The sequence below is a fragment of the Thalassophryne amazonica genome, chromosome 17 (genome assembly GCF_902500255.1).
Source record: "Thalassophryne amazonica chromosome 17, fThaAma1.1, whole genome shotgun sequence".
In the NCBI taxonomy this organism is placed as follows: Eukaryota; Metazoa; Chordata; class Actinopteri; order Batrachoidiformes; family Batrachoididae; genus Thalassophryne; species Thalassophryne amazonica.
In genome coordinates, this window is record NC_047119.1 from 32,202,174 (window position 1) to 32,226,591 (window position 24,418).

Here is a 24,418-nt window from a genome sequence, read left to right on the forward strand (position 1 = left end):
GTCTCCTACTTGGAAAGACCGTGGTGTGACTGACCTACATCGACTCTGTTCTTGCTGACTGCTCAGCACGATTTAGCTCCTCACTGGAGGACGTAAGAAGTCCAGTTTGGTGCGCAGCGCTCTTTTCAGGAGGAGTTCAGCGGGGGACACCTTGGTGGTGCTGTGTGGCATGTTTCGGTAAGTCAGCAGGAAACTGTGGAGTCGCTGATGAAGGGAGCCTTGGGACACTGATGCCTTTAGACTGTGCTTTAGACCACCAGACCATTGGTGGACGGGTGGTAAGGTGCTGACCTAATGTGTTGGATTCCACTCATTCTGAGGAAAGCCTCCATCTCTTTGGCAACAAATTGGGGTCCGTTGTCGCTCACCAGCTGTTCCGGTATTCCATACCGGCTGAACATTTCCTCCAGTCTCTTGATGGTTTTCCTGGTAGTTGTAGACCTCATGATGGCCACGTCCGGCCATTTGCTGTGCGCGTCCACGACCACCAGGAACATTCTCTCCTCGAATGGTCCAGCAAAGTCTATATGTATGCGGGCTCAGCTGGCCATTCCCATGGGTGGACTGCAGCTGGTTGTGGTGCGTTTCGCACCGTCTGACAGGTGGTGCAACGGGCTGCATTTTCCTCAATGTTCTTGTCTAACCCCGGCCACCAGAAGTAGCTGCGGGCCAGCTCCTTCATGCGCACTATGCCACAGTGGCCAACGTGGAGCTGTTTCAGCATGGGGCTCCGCAGAGAAGGGGGTATGATTATCCTTCTGCCCCACAGCAGACACCCTGACTGTACAGAGAGTTCCTGTTGTCTGACCAAGTATGGCTTGGTGTCAGGTAAGTCCGAGATTCTTCTACCTTTTATGATGCATCCATCAGGGCGGTAGGTGGGACAGGCCATCTGCATTACCATGTAGTTCAGATCGGCGGTACTTGATGTCGTAGTTGTGGCCTCACAACAGCAGGGCCCATCTTTGCATTCTGCTTGCGGCCAACGGTGGAATGCCCGTGTGTGGTCCCAGTAAGGCTGTTAGTGGTTTATGGTCAGTCAGAAACGTGAATCTCCTTCCGAACAGATACTGATGGAATTTCCTAATTCCGAACACAATGCTCAGAGCCTCCCGCTCAATCTGTGCGTAGTTACATTCAGCTTTGTTGAGGGTCTTTGATGCGAAAGCAATTGGTTTGTCTGTGCCGTCCGGCATGATGTGTGAGATGACCGCACCAACCCCATAGGGGGAAGCGTCACAGGCTAACTGAAGTGGCAGTGCCGGGTCAAAATGGGTCAGCACCTCAGAGTTCAAAAGGGCTTTCTTGGAGCTGGCAAAAGCCATTTGGCAAGACTCTGACCACTCCCATTTCCTTCCATGCATCAGTAATTCATGGAGCGGTTTCAATAAAGTGGAGAGATTTGGGTTGAATCGGCTGTAATAGTTCAGGAGCCCCAGGTATGAGCATAAATGGTTTATGTTTTGTGGTGCTGGGGCTTCCAAGATGGCCTTGGTCTTGGAGGGGGCCTTGTGTAGACCCGTGCCATCGATCACATGGCCCAGGTACTCGATGGAGGACTGGAAAAACTCACATTTTTCCTTGCGAACTTTCAGTCCATATTCCCCCAGCCTCTGTAATGTCATGTCCAGGTTGTGGAGGTGGTCGGCGTTGTCCCTCCCCGTGATGAGGATATCGTCCAAGTAGCACTGTACCCCCGGTAGCCCATCCAGAATCTGGTCCATGGCCTTTTGAAAAAGTGCGGGGGCTGACGTGATTCCAAAAGCGAAATGACAGTACCGAAAAAGGCCCTTATGCGTGCTGACTGTCAGTAGCTCTTTGGACTCGGGGTCCACTGGCATCTGCAGATAGGCCTGGTTCAAGTCGATTTTGCTGAATTGTTTGCCGTTTGCTAGACCGGCGAACAGGTCATCAATGAGGGGCAGCGGGTAATGTTCACTTTGCAAGGCTGGGTTAACTGTCACTTTGAAATCGCCGCAAATCGGAGGCTTCCATTTTTCTTAAGGACAGGCACGATTGGGGTAGCCCAGTCACTGACAGGCACCGGTTCGAGCACCCCACTATTCACCAGACTGTCCAGCTCCTTTCCCACTTTTGGTCGCAGTGCGTATGGGACCGGCCACGCTTTGATGAATCGGGGGTTGCTCCCTGGTTTCAGGGTCAGCTTTGCAGTGATACGCTTCATGTGCCCTAGTCCTTCTGTGAAGAGTTCACCGTGTTTCTTTAATACAGCTTCTAGAGCTGTCTCTCCTTGGCTCAACATGCGGATGGTAGGCCAGTCAATCTGCATTTTATCCATCCATGATCGGTCGAGCAGAGATGGGTAATTGCCCCAAACAACATATAAGGGCAGCTTTACACATTGTCCATTTAGCTCCACTTTGACCATGACCAAGCCCTTGACAGCCACTGTCTCCCCTGTATAGGTCTTCAGCACCACCCGTGCTGGTTGGATTTGCAAGTGGTGTAAGTGTTCATGATACACTGTCTCAGAAACAAGTGACACTGCTGCCCCGGTGTCAATTTCCATCCGCACAGGTTTGCCCTCCAGCAAGGGTGTTGTCCAGTAGCTGTCAGACCCTCCAGCCAGCGAAAGAATGTGAAGGGGCAACTCGTCATCAGTGGATTCACTGGCACTAGCTTCTTTTTCCATCATATGCACCGTTTTCTTATGTGCAGCCACTCTCTTTTGTTTGTTAAAGTTTTTCTGCATTGACTGAGTTCCCTTTTTCTTATTACGACAGGCCTTTTCAATGTGACCTTTTTTCCACAGGTATGGCACTCTAATTCTTTACACCAGCACTCTGCTGCCAGATGGCCTTGTTGGCCACAGCGATAACATGGCCTCGTTATCGAGCTGTCCTCTGTACTGGCTACCTTCAACAACTTAGCCATGGCTGCACTCAACTGTTGTGCCTCCTTTGCGGCCATTTCCATTGACACACTTATTTCAATTGCTTTGGTCAGAGTTAATTTGTCCTCAGTTAGCAGTTTTCTCTGAGTGGCCTCATTGCACAGTCCACAGACCAGCCGGTCACGAATGGCATCATTAAGCGAGTCCTCTTTAAATTCACAGTGCTCCGCTAACTTCCTGAGCGCAGCAACGAACATAGTCACAGTTTTCCCCCTCCTCCTGATTACGTTTGTAAAATCTGAACCGTTCAGCAATCATTAAGGGCTTAGGTGAGAAATGTGCACTTAGAGTTTCAACAATTTGGTCATATGTGAACTCTCCTGGCTTCTTGGGCTGTGCCAGTGCTCGGAACAGATTGAAAGTCTTTGCGCCCATTACTGTTAGGAATGTAGCTACCTTTTTCTCCGCACTGATTCCGTTGGCCAAGATGAAGAATTCAAAACACTCTGTATACACGTTCCATTGCTTCACAGTGTCATCAAACGGTCCAATGTTTCCCAATACACCAGCCATTGCAGAATGATTTCCATGCGCTGTCCTTCGTCCGACTGTCTGTTGTCTGGCCCTCCGAATGAACTTCCCTGTTCTGTGTTGTTTACAGGTAAGCTTCAATGCTACCTCCCGCTCTTTCGTCACCCGATGCACTGCTCATTGAGCAATGAACTAATCGACTACACGACTATAGGAAAACAAAACGTCTGTTTACAAAAACAAACACTCTCCAACTTCTTAACGTGAGATCAGACGCATCCTCGTCGCCAGTTGTTATATTCTGACCTTAGTTTAAATCAATAATGAGGAGACCGACCCGGAGTGTGTTTGCTGTTTGTTTACTGAAGACTGAACCGAGCAGGATACAGGAAATTCGCCTAGAGGGCGTCGGGAGGTTACGGCAGCCTAGTAGGGCCAAACTTAATAACGAGACCCCAGCTCAATACCTAACACCATTCAGACGATTCAGACGGCTTTCGATGGCTTTCAGTCGAGTGAGTATCCGAGAAATTGTGTAACAGCTGGACATGCCACAACATGTCCTGTGAGACTTCCAAGACGGAGCTGTTTTTTTGCTGGGCGTCCTGAGCTGCTTCGTGCCAATGCGCGAAATCCTTCACGTCTTTCATTACAAAATCTCCTGTAACAGTGAAATGTGCTGCAAAAGTGCTATGTCCAGCTCTGTTGCCATTTCTGTGGTAGTCACATGATGTCCCGGATCAACACAGCGTTCAGTTTAGAAATGATCTGGTCGTTCCAGCCTGTCGAATGGCCGCTCGGCGCGCCATGCATCCTCCGCCGCTGTGGGCCGTCTTTAAAAAGGTTTTAACAGTCCATAATCCGCGTGACGCCGACAGAATCTTCACTGATATCCAACTGAATCTATCGAATGGTTTCCAACTGGCTGTCTCTAACAGTTTCTGAAAAAAATTTCATGGAGCGAAGCGGCAGCCTCTCAGCAAGTTCTCAGACAAAAGAAATCCAACGGGAGGGGTGGACCAGTGCTCACTCAAAGCCTGCCCACAGGCGAATGACGCAACCGACAGGCGTGGAAAAACTCACGCATGCGCACGAAGGTTCAAGCTTGGCTGATGCAATCACACGTGATTCAAATCCATATAGTTTTTGAAAAAAATAAAAAGGTTCGATACTTTTTGGACAGACCTCGTATATTTTTTTTAGGAAGTTGCCGAGTTTTAATGTTAACAGTTCTTTCATGCGAATGTTTTATTCTTGTTTTATTGAGTCTCTTTTAACCTTTTCTTTTATTTGCTGGTTTGGCTCCCTCACTCTTAAAAACAAGAACAGACTACAAAGCATTGTTAGACTGTGTGGGAAAAATTGCAGGGACTAACCTGAATGACTTGGTAGCCCTACACCAAACCAGGTTGGTAACTATAAGGCCTGTTTAATTATCATGGACCAGAGCCATCCCTTGGCTTGCTGGTTCCAGTTTCCACTGGGGCGCAGGTATGTCCTGTCAAAGTGCAGGACTAACAGATATGTTTTCTTTTGTCCCTGCTGCCATTTCCCTGTTAAATAAGTGATCTGTCATGTCTTGTCTCTGTATTTATTATTGTGGTTGTTGTTTGTATGATTGTGGCACTGACTGTCTCATTGCTGGCTGCACACAAAATTTCCCCACGGGGATATTAAAGATTTTTGAACTTGAACTGACAAAGAAGCGTCTATGTATAAAAGTGGCTGTAATTCCAAATGGGATGTTTTTGTTAAACTCATTGAATTAGAGCTGAAATCACATCACAAGCACATGTATGGAAGTTATTGTGGACTTTGTTGCCCTGAGGCTTAGAGTTTCTTAAAACAAAGATGTTTTCAAGAATATGAGAAGCTTTTGATAGAATCATTTATTTGAAGGATGACCAGAAAAGCATCATGCAGTTTTACAAGAATATCCTGGTGATATTTCCGCATGAGTAAATGGGACAGTATTTACTTAAAACATTACTGCTGTTTGCCGTTGTCTTGATTTAAACTGCTCAAATACGTCCCTTATCTTTATGACCAATGACATACGTTTATTCTAAGTGTTTTTTTTTCCAATATCTCAACAATCTGCATCATATTTCAAATACGCGTTTCTTGCATTTTTACACTTTATCTGTATTTGAAATATACATGAATTGATATTTGACGTAGGATTTTGATGTTGTAATTGCAGCATTTCCAGTCACATTATATTCCATAATTAAAATTCAGTGAAAAGCGACCTTTAAACTTTACAGGAACTAAAAAAAAATAGCCCTCGGAAAGAAACAGAAAGTGGAACAGTAAAGAAATGATTTACTGTGTTGTGTGTCTTTATGTTTCAAGAGACTCATACAGCGTTATCATCATGAATCATGACACACTGCCAGGTGCTTTTTCTTCTCAGTTTTCCAGTTAATGCTTATTGATTATGTCAGTTTGTGATATCACCTTGTTCTCATCGTAGCCTCAAGTCACCATCAGCTTTGAATCAGAATTTAATTTATTGCCAAGTTCTCACATACAAGAAATTTCATCTGGTGTCATCTGTGCATCAACAACAATAAAAAGAAAATACTTCTGCATGAAGTAATAGGTGCATAAACAGCAATAAAAAGAAAAGGAAAAAGAAAAATACTTCTGTGAGAAGTAAAGGAGCCAAATAGACAAACGGGCAAAGCTAAGTTTACTGTCAAATAGATATAGTGGAATGGTGGAATGGGGCTGTGCAGGCATGCAGATGAACAGTACAGGGATGATCAGTCTGTATTTTGTGGGAGTGGGGGGGCAGAGTACATGGGAGTCTCTGGTATTATTTGTAAGTCTAGCTGTAGATGGAAAGAAGCTGTTTTTGTGTCTTGAGGTTTTAGTCCTGATGGACCTCAGCCATCTACCAGAGGGGAGGTTGACAAAAAGTTTGTGTCCTGTGTGAGAGGGATCGGCCACTATCTTCCTTGCTCGCCTCAAGGCCCTGGAGGTGTACAGGTCCTGAAGCGATGGCAGATTGCAGCTTGCATTTGAGATTCATTCAAGAAATCCAGGGTTCAGCGCTTCTTCAAAGTGATGCTTCTGCAAAACTGATCCACATGAAACTTTAATGACCTTGTTTTGTGACAGGATGCCAGCAGTTATTTTCATTCACCCTTGCAGATTCAGCAGTAGTGTGCTTGAGCAAAACCCATAATCTGTGGCATTGTGCTGTGTGATAAAACTGAACATTTCAGAGTGGCCTTTTATTGTGGCCAGCCTAAGGCACACCTGTGCAATAATCATGCTGTCTAATCAGCATCTTGATATGTCACACCTGTGAGGTGGGATAGATTATCGTGGCAAAGAAGTGCTCACTAACACAGATTTAGACAGATTTGTGTATTTAGAAAGTGTTTTAGATCTTTCAGCTCACGAAAAATGGGAGCAACAACAAAAGTATTGCGTTAATATTTTTGTTCAGTGTCATTTGAAAGAGTTTCACCTATTAATTCACATAGACAAATCACAGAATAGAATTAGAAACATAACGCTCTCTGACAGCTATTAACCGCAAAACCATCACATGCATCCTGACAGTGCATAATCTAAATGGGTTGGCTGAAACATTCTGCCTCCTACGCGATTATTTCAACACTAAGCAAGATACTCAAATGAATCACATACGAGGTCTGTCAATAAAGTATAGGTCCTTTTTATTTTTTTCAAAAACTATATGGATTTCATTCGTATGTTTTACGTCAGACATGCTTGAACCCTCGTGCGCATGCGTAAGTTTTTCCACGCATGTCGGTGACGTCATTCGCCTGTGAGCACTCCTTATGGGAGGAGTCGTCCAGCCCCTCGTCGGAATTCCTTTGTCTGAGAAGTTGCTGAGAGACTGGCGCTTTGTTTGATCAAAATTTTTTCTAAACCTGTGAGACACATCGAAGTGGACACGGTTCGAAAAATTAAGCTGGTTTTCGGTGAAAATTTTAACGGCTGCTGAGAGATTTTGAGGTGATTCTGTCGCTTTAAGGACTTCCCACAGTGTGAGACGTCGCGCAGCGCTCTCAGGCGCCGTCGTCAGCCTGTTTCAAGCTGAAAACCTCCACATTTCAGGCTCTATTGATCCAGGACATCGTGAGAGAACAGAGAAGTTTCAGAAGAAGTCGATTTCAGCATTTTATCCGGATATTCCACTGTTAAAGGAGATTTTTTTAATGAAAGACGTGCGGACGGATTGCAGCGTCGGCTCGCAGCCGCTGCGATGCTCCGCCACAGGAAAAACACCTCCGTTGGAAGCCTTAAGGACAAGTTGGAACATGTCCAGCTGTTAAACAATTTCTCATATACTCACTCCACTGAAAGCCATCAAAGGCCGCCTGGTTTTTCAAATGGTTATCAACACGGAGGTGTTTTTCCTGTGCTGCTACACCGCGCCGGCTGTGTCCCGACGCGCAGACCCGTCCGCACGTCTTTCATTAAACTGATCAAACAAAGCGCCAGTCTCTCAGCAACTTCTCAGACAAAGGAATTCCGACGAGGGGCTGGACGACTCCTCCCACAAGGAGTGCTCACAGGCGAATGACGTCACCGACAGGCGTGGAAAAACCCACGCATGCGCACGAGGGTTCAAGCATGTCTGACGTAAAAACATATGAATGAAATCCATATAGTTTTTGAAAAAAATAAAAAGGACCTATACTTTATTGACAGCCCTCGTATGACATATCTAAAGCTTGTAATGTTTTCTATCAGGGAGTGTCATTACTGTTCATGTCATCATCTTCCCTTTTGACACACTTACGTCAATGCCAGAAAGGTTTTTGCATCCCTTTGGGGAAGAAATCTGGTGTCTTCTCTTTTCACCAGAAAGGAAAAAGTTGGAAGGCTGGTGTGATAAGATTTAAGCATTGTCATGCTGAAGAATTACTTCTTTTCCAGGATAAACCTGCTTGAAGCGTGTGTGCAGCTTTTGCAAAATGTCCAGTGTCCACATGTCAGTCAGAGTGGACAGTGTTGCCACGGCCCAAAATGCCTGTAAGGACTATGCCATTGTAGTACCAAAAAATGGTCAAGACTTATCCCGCTGAAGGGATGACTTTCACTTTTCACCCTTCAAGCTCTTTGCCCACTTCGTGATTGTGCTGACATCTACGCTTAATCTGATCTCTGTATGACCAAAGTAGGAACTGTGTCCGCATTCTCACCATTACATCGGACCTGTTTCTGGTGAGGGCTTGGACTCCGCCAGTCTTGCCCCTTGTTACCAATCTTGTTCATGATGTCAACGGATGGGATTTCAAGGTGCAGTCAGGGACCGGAAGGTATCCAGTTTGGTGACCTCGGAGTTGCATCTCTGCTTTTTTTTGGGATGATGTGGTTCTCTGATATGCAGTGAGCAAATTTGAGGTCATTTGTGAAGCCACTGGAATGAGAAATCTGAGACCATGGTCCTCTGTCACAAAAAAGAGTGGATTGAAAGGAGTGGAAGTGGGAGTGGAGGAGTTTAAAATGTGTATCATTAGCAAATCAAATGTCCAGTCAGCTGACTCTTCTAAATAAGTAATGAATTATAAAATATTGATGCATTTCCTTTAATTTTGGTGCCATATGCTGTGAGAAATTAAGTCATAACATGGGGAAATTTTCCTGATTCCACCTGCTGCTGATAAACACACAGAAACGTCAAGGTATATAAATGGTAGATGGACTGCATTTATATAGCGCTTTTCCATCTGCATCAGACGCTCAATGCGCTTTACAATAATGCCTCACATTCACCCCGATGTCAGGGTGCTGCCATACAAGGCGCTCAATACACACCGGGAGCAATAAGTGAAATGGTGAATACATCAAAATGGCTTAAATCTGTGTTTTACAACGATGCACTAAAACGACTAATGTTGCTAATTAGGTGGACAAATTTTCAAAAGATAATATTTTGAAGAGGAAAGTGAGCGGTTTTATTTTTTTTATAGTGCATATCGTACAAACAGCAGAAGTGAAGCCCAGCACAGTGTGAGGATGGTCTTCAAAACATGGATCTGTCATCGGTGGACTTGCAGGGTTTTGGTCTGGGTTTCTCTCCTGTTTGCCACACCCAGTTCCAGATCCTTTCACCACACCTGTCCTGCATTTCCTTCTTATCACTTCCCCTTTATAAGTTGCACCTCTTTGTGCCTTTATTTGAGTGTTTGTTCTGTGAGCTTTATCATGTACCTCTATCATGTATCACTGTTTTGATGGCCAGAATCAAATAAGTAAGGGTCATGCTTGCCAGATGTGCCTGTATGTTTGGACCTGAAAAGCTGTGAAGTAATGTCTGTAACCTGCACTGCTCTCTTTAATGAGCTCAAATCTCTTCTAATGGAGTTTGAGCAACCAAAATAACATGCACCCAGTTTTAAAATAAAACTGCAAGAGGGAAAATATCTGCTTTGTGTCAGCAGTTGTCAGGAGGAGGCAATCACGCCACAGCAATGCAAAGGAATCTGAGAGAAGCGTAATGTTAAATAATTGTTTTTTTCCCTTGATATTTGAGAATGTTTTACACTGGTTCTTCAGGTGAGCTTGTTGAAGTTATGTAGATATGTGATTATGATGTCAAAATAAAGAAACAACATTCAACACCGTGATTGTACAGTAAATTGTATGTCACAGACTGACTTCTACCTCTTGCTTAGTAATTAGAAAAGGCTGAACAAAATGATTGAAATTGGTAGTATCATCAGTTAATGTTGTAAGAGATTGTGGCATGTGAACATTCTGTTTTTGAGAGCTAGGTACTTTCAGTTCTTAATTATGAGTCATTAAATGCTTCAATAATCATCAAAATATTATTATTAGTAAAAACTGTTAAAGTTCTTCTACATAGGGTGTCCCATGTCCACATGAGCACTTGTCCATACCAAAATTCCACATACCAAAAGAAAAAAAAAAACCTCACAACTTAAACACAAATAACAACAAATAGAACAAAAAATGTAAACTGTGCAACTCACTTACAAGTTAACAAAATTTTAATGTGTTAAATGCACGGTGCATGTGGAAAAGTATTCACAGTGCTTCACCTTTTCCACATTTTGTTATGTTACAGCCTTATTTCAAAATCTTTTTTCCCTCAAAATTCTACTCACAACACCCCATAACGACAACATAAAAAGTTATTTTGAAATTTTTGCAAATTTATTAAAAATAAAAAACTAAGAAATCAAAATGTACATCTACATAAGTATTCATACCCTTTGCTCAATACTTTGTTGAAGCACCTTTGGCAAATACAGCCTCAACTCTTCTTGCTCAGTGAAGCGTTGTGAATACTTTGTGGACGCACCATACTTTTTTTTCTGTGCAATCCTGCTAACACAATGACCAAATAAATAAATAAATAAAAAATTCTTGGCGTAGATAAAAAATAAGATAAACATTTCCTAATCTTTGGAACGTCCTTTAACTAACCAGTCTGTAAAACAAAATGCATCAAAAGTTATTGTCTTCAAGACTGCTTCCTTATTACATTCATAAGAGTTTGATCAGCTTACACAGCCACGTATTGTTACCATAAACTCTGTCAGTGACTCATTGTTTTCGGACTCGGGGGAAATTACAGTGAAGTTCAACTATGGCTTATTGTTGGTGTTCAAACTCAATAAACGGTGCCGCTTGATTGTAAAAATGCAATTTCCCAACAATTCCCTCTGAAATGCACCCAGCAGGCACTCACTTGGCCTGTCACTGGTGAAATGTCATTTGTTGCTCCATCCAGATGTTGTATTGTCTGCTTCAACTGAAACCGTTAATTTCTGCATTTTAAGTTACCAAAAACAGGAATTTGAACATTGCAACTCTTGGTGTTGCAAGCAGTGATGTTGAGCTTGCAGCCAAGTGATCTCAAACTCTAAGAATAAAGCAAGACAAATACTGAAACAGGCCTTCTTCTGCACTTTTCAATAGTCATTTACGATAAAGCCTTTCAGTACTTGAATTCATGCACACTGTCCACAAATCATGCATCTTCATTTTTACCTCTGCAGTGGAGGTGATGTTTTCGGCAGCATTTGTATGCCAGCAGGGTGTCACAGTGGGTTTTAACAATTTCAGTGGTTTGCTGTGGGTAATGGCCCTTCACACATTGTGCAAAGTTTGGACAAAAATGGCAAAACAGTTTGAAATTAGCGCACGAAACATCGCGCCGACGGGCAGGCATGCACGAACCCGGTGTGAGAATTTGTGCACGTGCTGGTGTCCGCTGAGCAGGAACAGTGCCAGGTGCACCACATGGCGCTGCTTATGTGGAAGAAATGAAAACCAGCTGGTACGTGTGGAACCACATCGTGCTGCTTATGTGGAATAAATAATAAAATAAAAACCAGCCAGTACCTGTGGGACCACATCGTTCTGTTTATGTGGAATAATTAAAAAGAAAAAGAAAAAAAACAAAACACACCACCTGGGACACGAACTCGCACCTTTCAAAAGCTCTGACTCCCAGTCAGAGACTTTACCACTGAGCTACAGAGCTACTCTTTGAAAGCTGCAGGAAGCTGTCTCATATCAGGAATGACATGGAAAGTATTACAAAAAAAAAAAAAAAAATTAAATCCCACACCATATAAAAACACTGCATTTATCAAGGGAGCAATACAAATATGATCCATCTGTTCCTCTGGTGATGACCCGTGGTCACAGACATACAGTCATGAAATGACTTTAATGAGAAGCAGTGTGCTCTGATGTCCACATCTACTGGTCAGGTGTGTCCAGTCGGCCGTGCATGTGTTCTGCCCGACACGCGTCTTGAGGACAGCACAGAGCTCATGTGGGTGATGTGACGGTCAGATTGACTGCTGCTTGCTCTGATCTGATGATCCGTTTCAACCTGGGGGGCTGTCGGTGTCCACTCTGTGTGCACGCTCGCTTGTTGCAGCGTGTCACCACCATGGCGATATATGTTTTTATTTATGTCCACGTAAATACAGCAATCAGACACACGCGCCTCACAGTGGACAGTTGTTAGTCCATGTCTGTCCAAACACAGTAGGTGTTGTGTAGCTGGAATGTCCAGAATGACACATCATCACAGCTGCTTCTGTCGGAAGCTACGCCTCGCGTGAATGGAGCGCGCACAGAATTTGCAAAATTCTACTTATTTTACCATTGAATTTCTCCACATCTCCGTCATCAAATTTCAGTGAGTCCACGTTTGTTTTTGTCTTGCACCATGCTAGTGCAGAGTCTTCCCAGACAGCAAATAGATCCAGGCTGGATGTAGTCCAACATCTGGTACCAATCCTGAAAACAGATCCGGTCCAGACAGTTTTTGCACCCTGGCCCAGCTCCGGCATGGCTCCACTTTACAGTTCTGGAACAGATCTGGACCAGATCTGAACTGGATCCACAAAACACCAACCGTTTACAGACCATATCTGGCACAGATCTGGGGCAGATGTGGACCTCATCACAGCACCGTGGCAGGAAAATGGGGCATAACGATAAGCAATTTTATCTGCACTCGGTAGAAACTATCCATTAGCGGTTGTAAACTCTGTAATCGTGATCATCACTGAGGCTTTTTTAAATGCTTATTGCAAAGCGGTTTGTTTCTTTACGACAATCCAGTTTTATAAATCCAGGGACACTGATCTGTGTGTTATAGATACAAATCAGTGTCCTCAGATCCACAGAACTTACCCCTGTAAAACTTGTTCCTGCCACGGTGCTGTGATGCGGTCCACATCTGCCCCAGATCCGTGCCAGATATGGTCTGTAAACGGTTGGTGTTTTGCGGCTCCAGTTCAGATCTGGTCCGGATCTGTTCCAGAACTGTAAAGCGGAGCCGTGCTGGATCTGGCCCAGGGTGCAAAAACTGTCTGGACCAGATCTTTTTTCAGGATTGGTACCAGATGTTGGACTACATCCGGCCCGGATCTATTTGCTGTCTGGGTTGCGCCCATTTCGCTGAGGAAACAAGATTTCAGGTCTAAGAAATGTATGTTGTCCATGGGTGGAGCTGCATTGAACAGGGTTATTCAAGAGAATATAGCTCAGTGTAATTTCCCCCACTTTTTTCTCCCCTCCCTCATCTCCTCAACTTCCTTATTAATATACCATACGTCCAAATCCGTTAATGCTCCACACCCAAACCACTGTTGGTGGTAACGCACCGCACTGGTTTGCAAACTGCCAATATACTCAAAAAAGTGAAAGATGAAGTGGAACGTGCACTCGCCCTTTTCCGTTACCGATCTTCTTAAGAATCTTAAAATTCTCTGCGCAGGAAGCTGCAGGAAACAAAGATGACGCAAACAGAACAGAACACTTTGAATGAATGAAAATAACAACCACCCAAACCTGGACAAAAGCCAGGAAATGGGTCAGTTCCAACTTAAAAATTCATTCACAACACTTAAATGTAAGTAAAATTTAAAATGACTTAAATTAGTAAGTGCATGTAACGTCAGTTCAAAGTTAAAAAAAAAAAAAATCATAAAAATTTGAATCAAAAATAACAGGTTAAATATTAACAATTTAACACTTTTAATGTTATTCTGCACAAGTGTTACTGACATGCCCAACATTGTAAATGAGTAACACAAAAACATTCTGTAAGTTCAAACAAAAACATGTTGAAACAAAAACTGAAATGCAAAAAAATTGTAAACTAACAGCAATTTTGTGTTTTTATTAATTTCAGCCTTACAATGCACCACAATGACAAAATTGCATCAAAATTTAAAAATTTCAGCAGCTGTAGTTCATGTCACGCATGTACGCCTGGGCCAGTAGAATTTTGGAGGGGCCAGTAACCAGAAACCATGGCAATGACATCTGAAAGCATCATGGAAAAAAATTAGAGGAATCCCAGGGCTGTGAAATGTTTGCCTCACACAGTGACTAAAGCCATTGTTCAACCAGCAGCCCCAGGGGTTCCTACCCAAACACACAGTCCAACACTCTGTTTGAATCCGCCTTTTACAGGATTTAGGTGTGTGCAGAGGTTAGGTCCTTCCTTCAATGGTTACAGTTGAACAAGCACACATGCATTTTTGCAGAAAATTGTCCTGCATATCTGTCTTTAATATTCCGCTGTCCATATCACAATCAGATGACCTGTTAATTATTCACCATTACATTGAGGGAAACTCCTATAGTCAATACAGAGGTGGTTACTAGGAGATAGCATAAATATGCAAACACACACACAATAAAATCCAAATAAATGATTACTTACATCTAACAATTGAGAATTTCTGAAGAAGTTCACTGCTCTGTTGGAATGTTAGAACTGATAATAGGAGTTGTTAGTTTTGCAAAGTCTTTTTTTTTTTTTTAGCTCATTATCTTATGTGTGGTGGCAGTTTAGGAAACAGCGCATCATCATCAGTAAACAGCATGATTATTAGCTGTTTACCTTCCTTCATTAAAATAAAAAGCACTAGCTGTGCTAATTTTAATGTATATTTCAGCTAGGGTCCAAAAGGTCACATTGTGCAGTTATTTAATTCATTTATTTAAATTTTTTTTTTTTTTTTTAGTAGCTCAATTCCACATTAACTTTTCTTACAAGACTCAACAATTTCTGTTTTGCAACATAAAACTGAAACTGTTGTATGCATTATAAAATAGATCATTTAAAAATTATTCCAAAATGCATTATTGGGTAAAGTTACATATGTTTAAAAAAATATTACTTATTTCTTCAGTGTATCATAATTAAAGCATGGAGCAGGCAGATAAATGTTTGCATGTTGCAATGACTGTTACCGTGTCATTGTTGTATTAATATACAATACACCCTCTTTCCCTTGTACAACACTCACAAGCAATGAATAATTTCCTTCAGCTCAAGGAGAAGGAAGAAGGAACTGCTCTTACAGTCAGGAGCATCCCCCAAACCGCGTCGGGGGAGAGGCTTCAGGGCCGCACGCTGACTATAAATGAGTGACAAGTGACACACAACATAAACACCTCCAGATGTCCAAGTCTACACAAAGTCTCTGAAGGCTCTGGTAATACTTTTAGAATTTTACTTGATTTCTTGCACCAAGTTTGCTGCCATACATTCAGATAACATGCATAGAACTTTAATTTATTTGTTTCTGCAACTTTCATGATTTGATTCAGACTAATTTTAAAAAATGATTTTTTTTCAGAGATGCTTCTTTCTGTTCTTCTTGCACTGGGCATCTGCCTGATGTCCAGTCACGCCAAACCAACAGGTACACTCGTATTTATATCTGGATTTACTGTGTTACATCACAAGACAAATTTCAAACCCTGCAAAAAACCCTGTTTCCAGGTGTCAGTCTGGTCAGTCCTTTCCTTCAAACCTGTTTCGAGGAGGCAAAGAAAATTGTAGATGATGCATACAAATACTCCAGAGAAGAGTGAGTTGGTTTAATTTCATCAATACAATGTGTTTGTGCACAAAATATCTAAAAAAAATTAAAACACACACACACACACACACACAGCAAAACAGATATAGATGAAGTTCTGTGCAAATGTTTCAGGCACCCTTATGTTTATTCATATTTAACTTTTGTTGATTCATGTCAGCAGATAAATTGAATGTCCAAATAATTCTTATTAAAAGGTTTATTAAGATTTTTTAAAACAATTATTTACAAAATGCTATTTTCAAATTAAAAAAAATGGATATAAAGATTTGTATTTATTTATTTATTGTCATTATGCTGCCTGGTATGTGACAACACAAAAATAGTTACAGATGATTTCTCAATAATAAAATCATTGTATAAACCTGATTATACCAAGTCTGATTTTCTTATCAATTGTGACAGACCTCTGAATATAAATTTAATCACTTGATAGAAATGAACTGTTTTAAAAGTGTTAAATTAATGTTTGGTGAGTACTTTATAAATTTGAGAATTTTTAGCAACTTTTCATTATTTTTAAAGTGGGAAGCACGTTTACTTGTGCCTAAGATTTTTGTCCGAGTCCGAGATCATCAGCCTCCAGACCATGATCAGGGTCTTGCACTTTTATCGAACTTTATCGTATGTGGTTGGACTATATTTTGAACTGTGATACATCCATTGTCCTGGGTGCATGACTTGAACTCGGGACTCTGAATAAGACTGACCCTACTCACTCTTGTGACCTTTCACCTTGCAGGAGTCTACGTCGGGTCCGCAGGGAATCGGTGAGTCCTCATGATGTGCTTCGCCTCATGAAGCAGCCTCGTGCAGGCACGCGCTCGGCTGTGAGGTCTGCAGACTACATGATCCAAACCCTCCGTCTGCTGCAGAGCAAGGTGCATCATGTGCACAAACGCTCACTCAATGCAACAGGTCAGACTCAAGGAACACAAAACGTCGCATTTATTATCCCTTGTTCTCACAGAGAGTCTGCAGCCTTTTTTTTTTTACACTCATGCTGGATATGAAAGTATGCAAGCCAGACACACGTGCACCCTCACTGTGAATTCCTAAATCTGTCCCTAGATTTGCTGAGTGCAGAGGATCTGAAGAAGCTTTCTGAGATAACTGGATGTGCAGCTCGCGTTAGAGACCCACAGTGCCTCACCATACCAAACCTTAACACCTATCGCACCATCACCAGCCTTTGCAACAACCTGTAAGAGACACACAAGAACATTTTTGCAACAATTAACATGACGGTGTTGCAGAGCATGACTTGTGACATGTAAACCACATAGGAATTGATTGTGCAAAAAGCTCAGTGTATCACACACAAAGGAAACAACATTAGACAGACATGGAACAAATAATCACATAAAGACACATTGACACTGAAATATGAAGTACAGAGATCAAATTAAAAGTTAAGATCAGATAAATAAATAAGATGCTGTAGTCAGGCTTAAAGTGCACTGTTCAGTGCATTTGTGCATTAACATCCACGATTCAGAAACAAGGTGGTTATTCCCATTCTAATCCAATTCCATTGTTTGCACGGTTTATTTTTCTGTAAGTAATTTGACCTGGATCCGTGTTTTCAGCGAAACTTACAGAAACAGCGTCTTCATGCCAAACTGGAAATTCTGTGAGCAAACCCACAGATTTCTCCATCTGGTCAACTGCATTGAGTAATTCTGTATCAGAATCCACATCAGTACTATCGTATGGTAGCTTAAATTCACCCATTTTGGCATCGCCGTCGCTCCGCCAGTTTCTCTCTGTCTCAGCTCACAGCGCCGTTATTGACATCTGTCTAGCAACACGTGCGTTCAGTGCGTGGAGTAATACATCAAATGTGAAACGGTCAAATATTTAGCCACCGTCAACACAATATTTTACGGTCTGAAATCTCACACGATTAACCAATCAGATTTGTGGAACAAATGTAATTGGATTAGAATAGCGTATAACAACAATGAATCAACATCTTAAGCTTTGAATGAGCCCTTCATACCTAACACAGATGTCAGGCCCCCGTCATGGAGAACATCTTGTTGATACAGCAGCCCCCCTCCCCCCCAAAAAACACTTAAAATAAAATTGTTATGGCCAAACCAGAAAAAAACATGAAGGGAAACAAAATCGGGACTATTGACGACATAATCCAATTTGCAACCTCACCATTACTAAATCCTACACACTGTAACTTTAAATAAATAGTGATTTGGAAATTCTTCTCATAACTTTTCCTAAACTAAAAAGTTTGAAAGAATAAAAAAAAAAAAGGATACAGTAGAGCATCATTACGCATTTTTTTCTACCAATTTACATCCAAATTGCTCCGTAGTTTTTTTTATGATGTTGCTAACAAATAAAGACATGGATGAAAACACCCTTCTAGGTAGACGTAATGAGACCTTGCTGTTGTCGTTATTTGATTTTAACCACTTCAGACACACTTCAGTTTCACACTTTGGTGATTATTGATACAGCATTCTGTTGGATGAAAGTTATAATACACTTTCTTTGCACAAAATATTTGGATTTGAAAAGTATTGGTTGACTTCACTGCAGATTTTGCTTGTTTGTAGTACTTACACTTTAAGGAAATGCTTTTGAAACATACTCAAATATATGTTCACCACAGAAGCTTTCACCATATTTCTAAGATTTCTCAAGCAACAGTTTTGTTTTTTTGTTTGTTTGGTTTTTTAGAAAAAAGCCTCGTCTCGGAGCCTCTAACACCCCTTTTGCTCGCTGGCTGCCTGCAGAATATCAAGATGGCATCTCAAAACCAAAAGGCTTTAACAAAACCAAAGTCAACAACTTTGTGCTTCCACTGGTATGTCTTCGACAGAATGTGGGGTGTCCCATTTTAGTAACATTACTGCTGAAATCACATTAACAATGATCGTCGATCTCAGGTCCGACAGGTGTCCAACAACATCCTGAACACATCGGATGCAGGTGTGGTCAGCGACAGAGATTACAGTCACATAGTGACCTTGTTCGGTCAATGGAATGACCACGACCTGACCTTCACGCCCTTCTCTCCCAGCCTCCGCTCCTTCAGTAACGGGATCAACTGCGATGTGAGCTGTGAAAACGTTGAGCCATGCATCCCCATCCCGGTTGGTGTTTCAGCTCAAAGTATGACACTCGGGGTGTGTGTGTGTGTGTGTGTGGGGGGGGGGGGGGGGCAGAATTTGATCAAAGGGGTTTGTGTTGTATCAGCTAGTCACCATAAAGTTAGTTATTGGACAATGGATATTAATCACATTTTCAAAGCATGGCCTAAGCAGAGGGTCACCCCCTTTAAGTCTGGTCTGCTTGGGGTTTCTTCCGCAAATCATCAGAGGGAGTTTTTCCCTTACCGCTGTCACCTGTGTGCTTGCTCTAGGGCACATGTCTCAAACCACTTCCAGAAAGGGCTGAGAGGGTGCAGGTTTTCTGTGCAACCACCCACTCCAGCAAGTGATTTCACTGATTAACCCTCTGGGGCTGACGCGGTCGTATACAATGGCTAAGACCAAGCTTTACTAAATTATAAATAACTTTTGAATGATATGAGATAGAAACTTACTTTTTTGCTGAAAAGTTAACTCCGCGGACGTTCGAGCCAGCTATCGGCCATCTTTGTACTCCTCATAGAAGCTGTGTGATGACGTGCGCAATGTGAGTGTCCCATCGGGATTGGTTCACCGTCACATGGTTTTCCAAAATCTAATCATAGGGAAGATTTACCTCACGTGAAAAGCCCGTTACTAGTTGGCCCATTTGAATAGCCCCCCTGGGTGCTCCAATGAGTACACACTCAGTGTGGCCTGCGCCATTACGCACAGTGAAAGCAAACGGAGCAGATGGAGAGCCTCTGATGACAATCTCACGTGCTCAAACAAAGAGTGTGTAACTATCAGGATTGCTCCACGAGGTTGCATGTGAATGTTACTGGATAACTCTGTTGCTTTCTTGGCGTAAAGCACTTGTTTACCATATCAACATAACACATAGACCATTTTGTATATATTGTTCAAAATGTGCATTTGTGTTTATTGTTTGAACCTTTTTGTTGGACAATCTTTCACACAAGACCTCAAATTACCTTTATAAAGTGTCAAAACAGATGTTTATTATAGTTTGCTGTGTGTTTTGAATAAATGTGTGTGAAAAATTATTTTTCACTTTATTTTTTCCTTGCCTACTTTTGATTGTAAACCTTTATTACACTTATAAAACACAAAAACATATATATATATATATATATATATATATATATATATATATATATATATATATATATATATATATATATATATATATATATATATATATATATATTCTGAAAGCACAGGTTGTCCTAAAAGAGACATAAAACTTGGTTGTGGGATGCAGGGAGAGCTGTTAACAGCAATAATAAAACATTTAATCCAGGCGAGTGAACTGTCCAAAAAATGCCCGCCGACCCCAAAGGGTTGACTTCACTTTGAGCAGGTGAAATCAGTTAATCAGTGAAATCACCTGCTGGAGTGGGTGGTTGCACAGAAAGTCTGCACCCTCTCAGCCCTTTCTGGAACCGGTTTGAGACCTCTGCTCTAGGGCTTGGTAAGGTTAGACCTTTCTTGTGTGAAGCGCCTTGAGGCAGCTTTATTGTGATTTGGCGCTGTATAAATGAAATAAAATGAATAAAAAAAAACCTGTTAATGTACATCCACGCCTGCATTTCAGACCTGCAACATATTCCAAAAAAGTTGGCATGGAGACAATTTATTCTAAATATAAGGATTAAATCACTTTTAAAGTCTGCTTTATTGAGACAAGTCAGGGGATGGATACATGCACATTTCCAAGTCACTGAATATGTCTTGGATGTTCATTTACATCAATCATTAAGAAATGCAAACAGTATGGTAGTGTGCGGTAACTGTCAAGTTCTCAAAAACTGTTAAGGTTTGTTTGCAGAGTTCAATTGCAACCAAAAAAATGCAGGCAGCGTGGGCACAAAGGATTATAATCAACCAAGGTGATTTATTGTGACATAGTCCCAAAAACGTGCAAAAGGTGTTTAACGGTCCCAAAATATTCCATACATACAGTGCAGAAAAAATACAACAAAGGCTGCAAAGTGAAAAATCAAAAACCAGAGCCAGAAATGCAAAAAGTCAAAAACTGGAGAAAACACCAGAAACAGTACTTACACATAAGGCTATACAGGAACCTGGGTAAGGAGCTTATACAGGAGACATACAACCCCTGGCAAAAATTATGGAATCACCGGCCTCGGAGGATGTTCATTCTGTTGTTTAATTTTGTAGAAAAAAAGCAGATCACAGACATGACACAAAACTAAAGTCATTTCAAATGGCAACTTTCTGGCTTTAAGAAACACTATAAGAAATCAAGAAAAAAGATTGTGGCAGTCAGTAACAGTTACTTTTTTAGACCAAGCAGAGGAAAAAAATATGGACTCACTCAATTCTGAGGAATAAATTATGGAATCACCCTGTAAATTTCCATCCCCAAAACTAACACCTGCATCAAATCACATCTGCTCGTTGACATTAACCCTATGTCATGAAATTGACCCTATGTGTCTTTTTGCAAGGAATGTTTTCACAGTTTTTGCTCTATGGCAAGATGCATTATCTTCTTGAAAAATGATTTCATCATCCTTAAACATCAGAAAAGTGTCCAAAATATCAACGTAAACTTGTGCATTTATTGATGATGTAATGACAGCCATCTCCCCAGTGCCTTTACATGACATGCAGCCGCAGTCATCTTTATAAATCTCATTGGAACGGCACCAAACAAAAGTTCCAGCATCATCACCTTGCCCAATGCAGATTCGAGATTCATCACTGAATATGACTTTCATCCAGTCATCCACAGTCCACGATTGCTTTTCTTTAGCCCATTGTAACCTTGTTTTTTCTGTTTAGGTGTTAATGATGGCTTTCGTTTAGCTTTTCTGTATGTAAATCCCATTTCCTTTAGGCGGTTTCTTACAGTTTGGTCACAGACGTTGACTCCAGTTTCCTCCCATTCGTTCCTCATTTGTTTTGTTGTGCATTTTCGATTTTTGAGACATATTGCTTTAAGTTTTCTGTCTTGATGCTTTGATGTCTTCCTTGGTCTACCAGTATGTTTGCCTTTAACAACCTTCCCATGTTGTTTGTATTTGGTCCAGAGTTTAGACACAGCTGACTGTGAACAACCAACATCTTTTGCAACATTGCGTGATGATTTACCCTCTTTTAAGAGTTTGATAATCCTCTCCTTTGTTTCAACTGACATCTCTCGTGTTGTAGCCATGATTCATGTCAGTCCAATTGGTGCAACAGCTCTCCAAGGTGTGATCACTCCTTTTTAGATGCAGACTAACAAGCAGATGTGATTTGATGCAGGTGTTAGTTTTGGGGATGAAAATTTACAGGGTGATTCCATAATTTATTCCTCAGAATTGAGTGAGTCCATATTTTTTTCCTCTGCTTGGTCTAAAAAAGTAACCGTTACTGACTGCCACAATTTTTTTTCCTGATTTCTTATAGTGTTTCTTAAAGCCAGAAAGTTGCCATTTGAAATGACTTTAGTTTTGTGTCATGTCTGTGATCTGCTTTTTTCTACAAAATTAAACAACTGAATGAACATCCTCCGAGGCCGGTGATTCCATAATTTTTGCCAGGGGTTGTACAATGAACCAGCAATGACTGACAAACAAGGAAGTGCTTAAATAACCAAACTGATTAAGGAACAGGTGTAGGGTGACCAAATTGTCCCACTTTGTGACCCAAATTGAGATGTTTTCTGGAATTGTTATTGACAGTCAGACTTCAGTGTTGAAATGCATGTTTTAAAAATGCGTGTTTTAACCACACGTTTTTAAAACTGAAGCCTGACTGTTAATAACAGCTCCAGAAAACATCTCAATTTGGGGCACAAAGTGGGACATCTGGTCACCCTAAACAGGTGTGTTGAATCAGGGGAAGGAGGAGGAGCAAGTGCACAGGAGGAGTTAACTGAACAAAATGGAGGATGGTGAGTGATGGGTCAAAGGTCATGTGATAACTAATAAAAGGTGATCAGAACTAAACAGAATCTGCAGGTGAGTAGAACATAAAATATACAGAAAAGCTAAACCGGGAGCAAAGGTGCACATAAAGTAACTACAGAAAGTGTGAAAATAAAATGATTCACAAAATCACACTGAAAAGCAAAGGTGCACTTAAGGTAACTGCAGAAAACTGAGAAAATAAGAAAACAAGCAATTTAATAAAATCACAGTGAAAACTAAGCAACAACCAGAATGAAGTACATAACCAAAACTAGAGAGGAACTCAAACCAGTGAGGGAGTGAAACAGAAAACTAAGACAGGGCATGAGAACAGCACACAAAACCATTGCAAAAAAAAAAAAAAAAACACTTAAAGTGCACTAACAGGGGCAAATCCCAACAAAAACTCCAAACACCACACTGGAAGGAGACTAGTGAGGGAAGCCACCAAGACACCCAGACAACTCTGAAGGAGTTATAGGCTTCTGTGGTTGTCTGGAAAAAAATTCATTGTGTATAACTCACTAGCTGGGGTACCCAGTGCTGCCCGGGTTAACTTGTTTTAGACATAAGCCAAATGCCAATCATTTTAATCAAAACAATTGCCCAACATTTGTTTTTGTAATGCTGATGTCCTATAAATATAATAGTTAATGGGCTAAAGTTTGTCCAGCAGAACTATAAGAGGTAGACTCCCCAAACTAAGTGGAAATACTTGGTTAAAAGACAAACACATTTGAAATCCTTTGCAGAAATTTTTAACAAAATTACACACAAAAGGTAGGTAACAGTAAATGTAAATATCAATGAACCAAACTGAGGTAGTGGTGTATTTCACTGTTTTAACATTGCAATTTTACAAACATAAAATGAATGTATTCAGACAGGAAGGCAAACTGGGTTGTACAGGACAGTCAGGTGCTTAACAGTTGGAACATAAAGTAGCTGAAGGAAGAGATTAATAACAGAGATGGCCAACAAATATACAGGGCTGTAAATTTGAATCTGCCTGGTCATACCCACAGCCTCAGCCTAAGCATGTTGTTGTTTTGCTGAGTGTGGGTGTGGCTGTGCTGTGCTGAGTGTGCTGTAGAAAGGGATTAAATAAACAGAGATGGCCAACACATATACAGGGCTGGAAATTTGAATCTGCCTGATCATACCCACAGCCGGCTATTTTGGGGGTAATTTTCAGTTCAACTTTTTAAAAAAAATGGTACCAGTTTGTTGCCCATGTCATGAGGATTCAGAATATATATCGTTTTTAGGGCTACATATTATAGTTTGGGAGTTTATCCCGGACAGACAGAAGTGGCTGCATGAAAAGCACATGGTACAACACTGTATGGTCTTACATAAATGGCTATTTGGGGGTAATTTTCAGTTCAACTTTTTAAAAAATTGTACCAGTTTGTTCCCCATGTCATGAGGATTCAGAATAAATATAGTTTTTAGGGCTACATATTATAGTTTGCGAGTTTATCCCGGACAGACAGACAGACAGACACACAGACGTAGCCCTTTATGTATATAGATGATTGGCTGAGCTCATTATTGCATGGTATATTGCATGGTATTGCATGGTATTGCATGGTATTGCATTACTGCATGGCA

At 41.4% G+C, this 24,418-nt stretch overlaps 2 protein-coding genes across 2 annotated transcripts in view; one reads left to right on the forward strand and one right to left on the reverse strand.

Moving 5' to 3' along the window:
• Window positions 1-248: 248 nt before the first annotated feature.
• Window positions 249-3,111, reverse strand: LOC117530088 (uncharacterized protein K02A2.6-like). Its single transcript, XM_034193023.1, is given in 5 exon segments — window positions 249-535; window positions 538-803; window positions 949-1,981; window positions 1,984-2,760; window positions 2,871-3,111. Coding segments are annotated over 5 exon segments (2,604 nt in total).
• Window positions 3,112-15,252: 12,141 nt separating this feature from the next.
• mpx (myeloid-specific peroxidase) overlaps window positions 15,253-24,418 on the forward strand; it is a 45,465-nt gene continuing 36,299 nt past the window's right edge. The window contains 7 exon segments of the mRNA XM_034192507.1: window positions 15,253-15,375; window positions 15,520-15,585; window positions 15,666-15,753; window positions 16,508-16,683; window positions 16,837-16,969; window positions 18,469-18,595; window positions 18,678-18,884. Of these exon segments, the coding sequence (XP_034048398.1) occupies window positions 15,522-15,585; window positions 15,666-15,753; window positions 16,508-16,683; window positions 16,837-16,969; window positions 18,469-18,595; window positions 18,678-18,884 (795 nt within the window). The 5' untranslated portion in view covers window positions 15,253-15,375; window positions 15,520-15,521.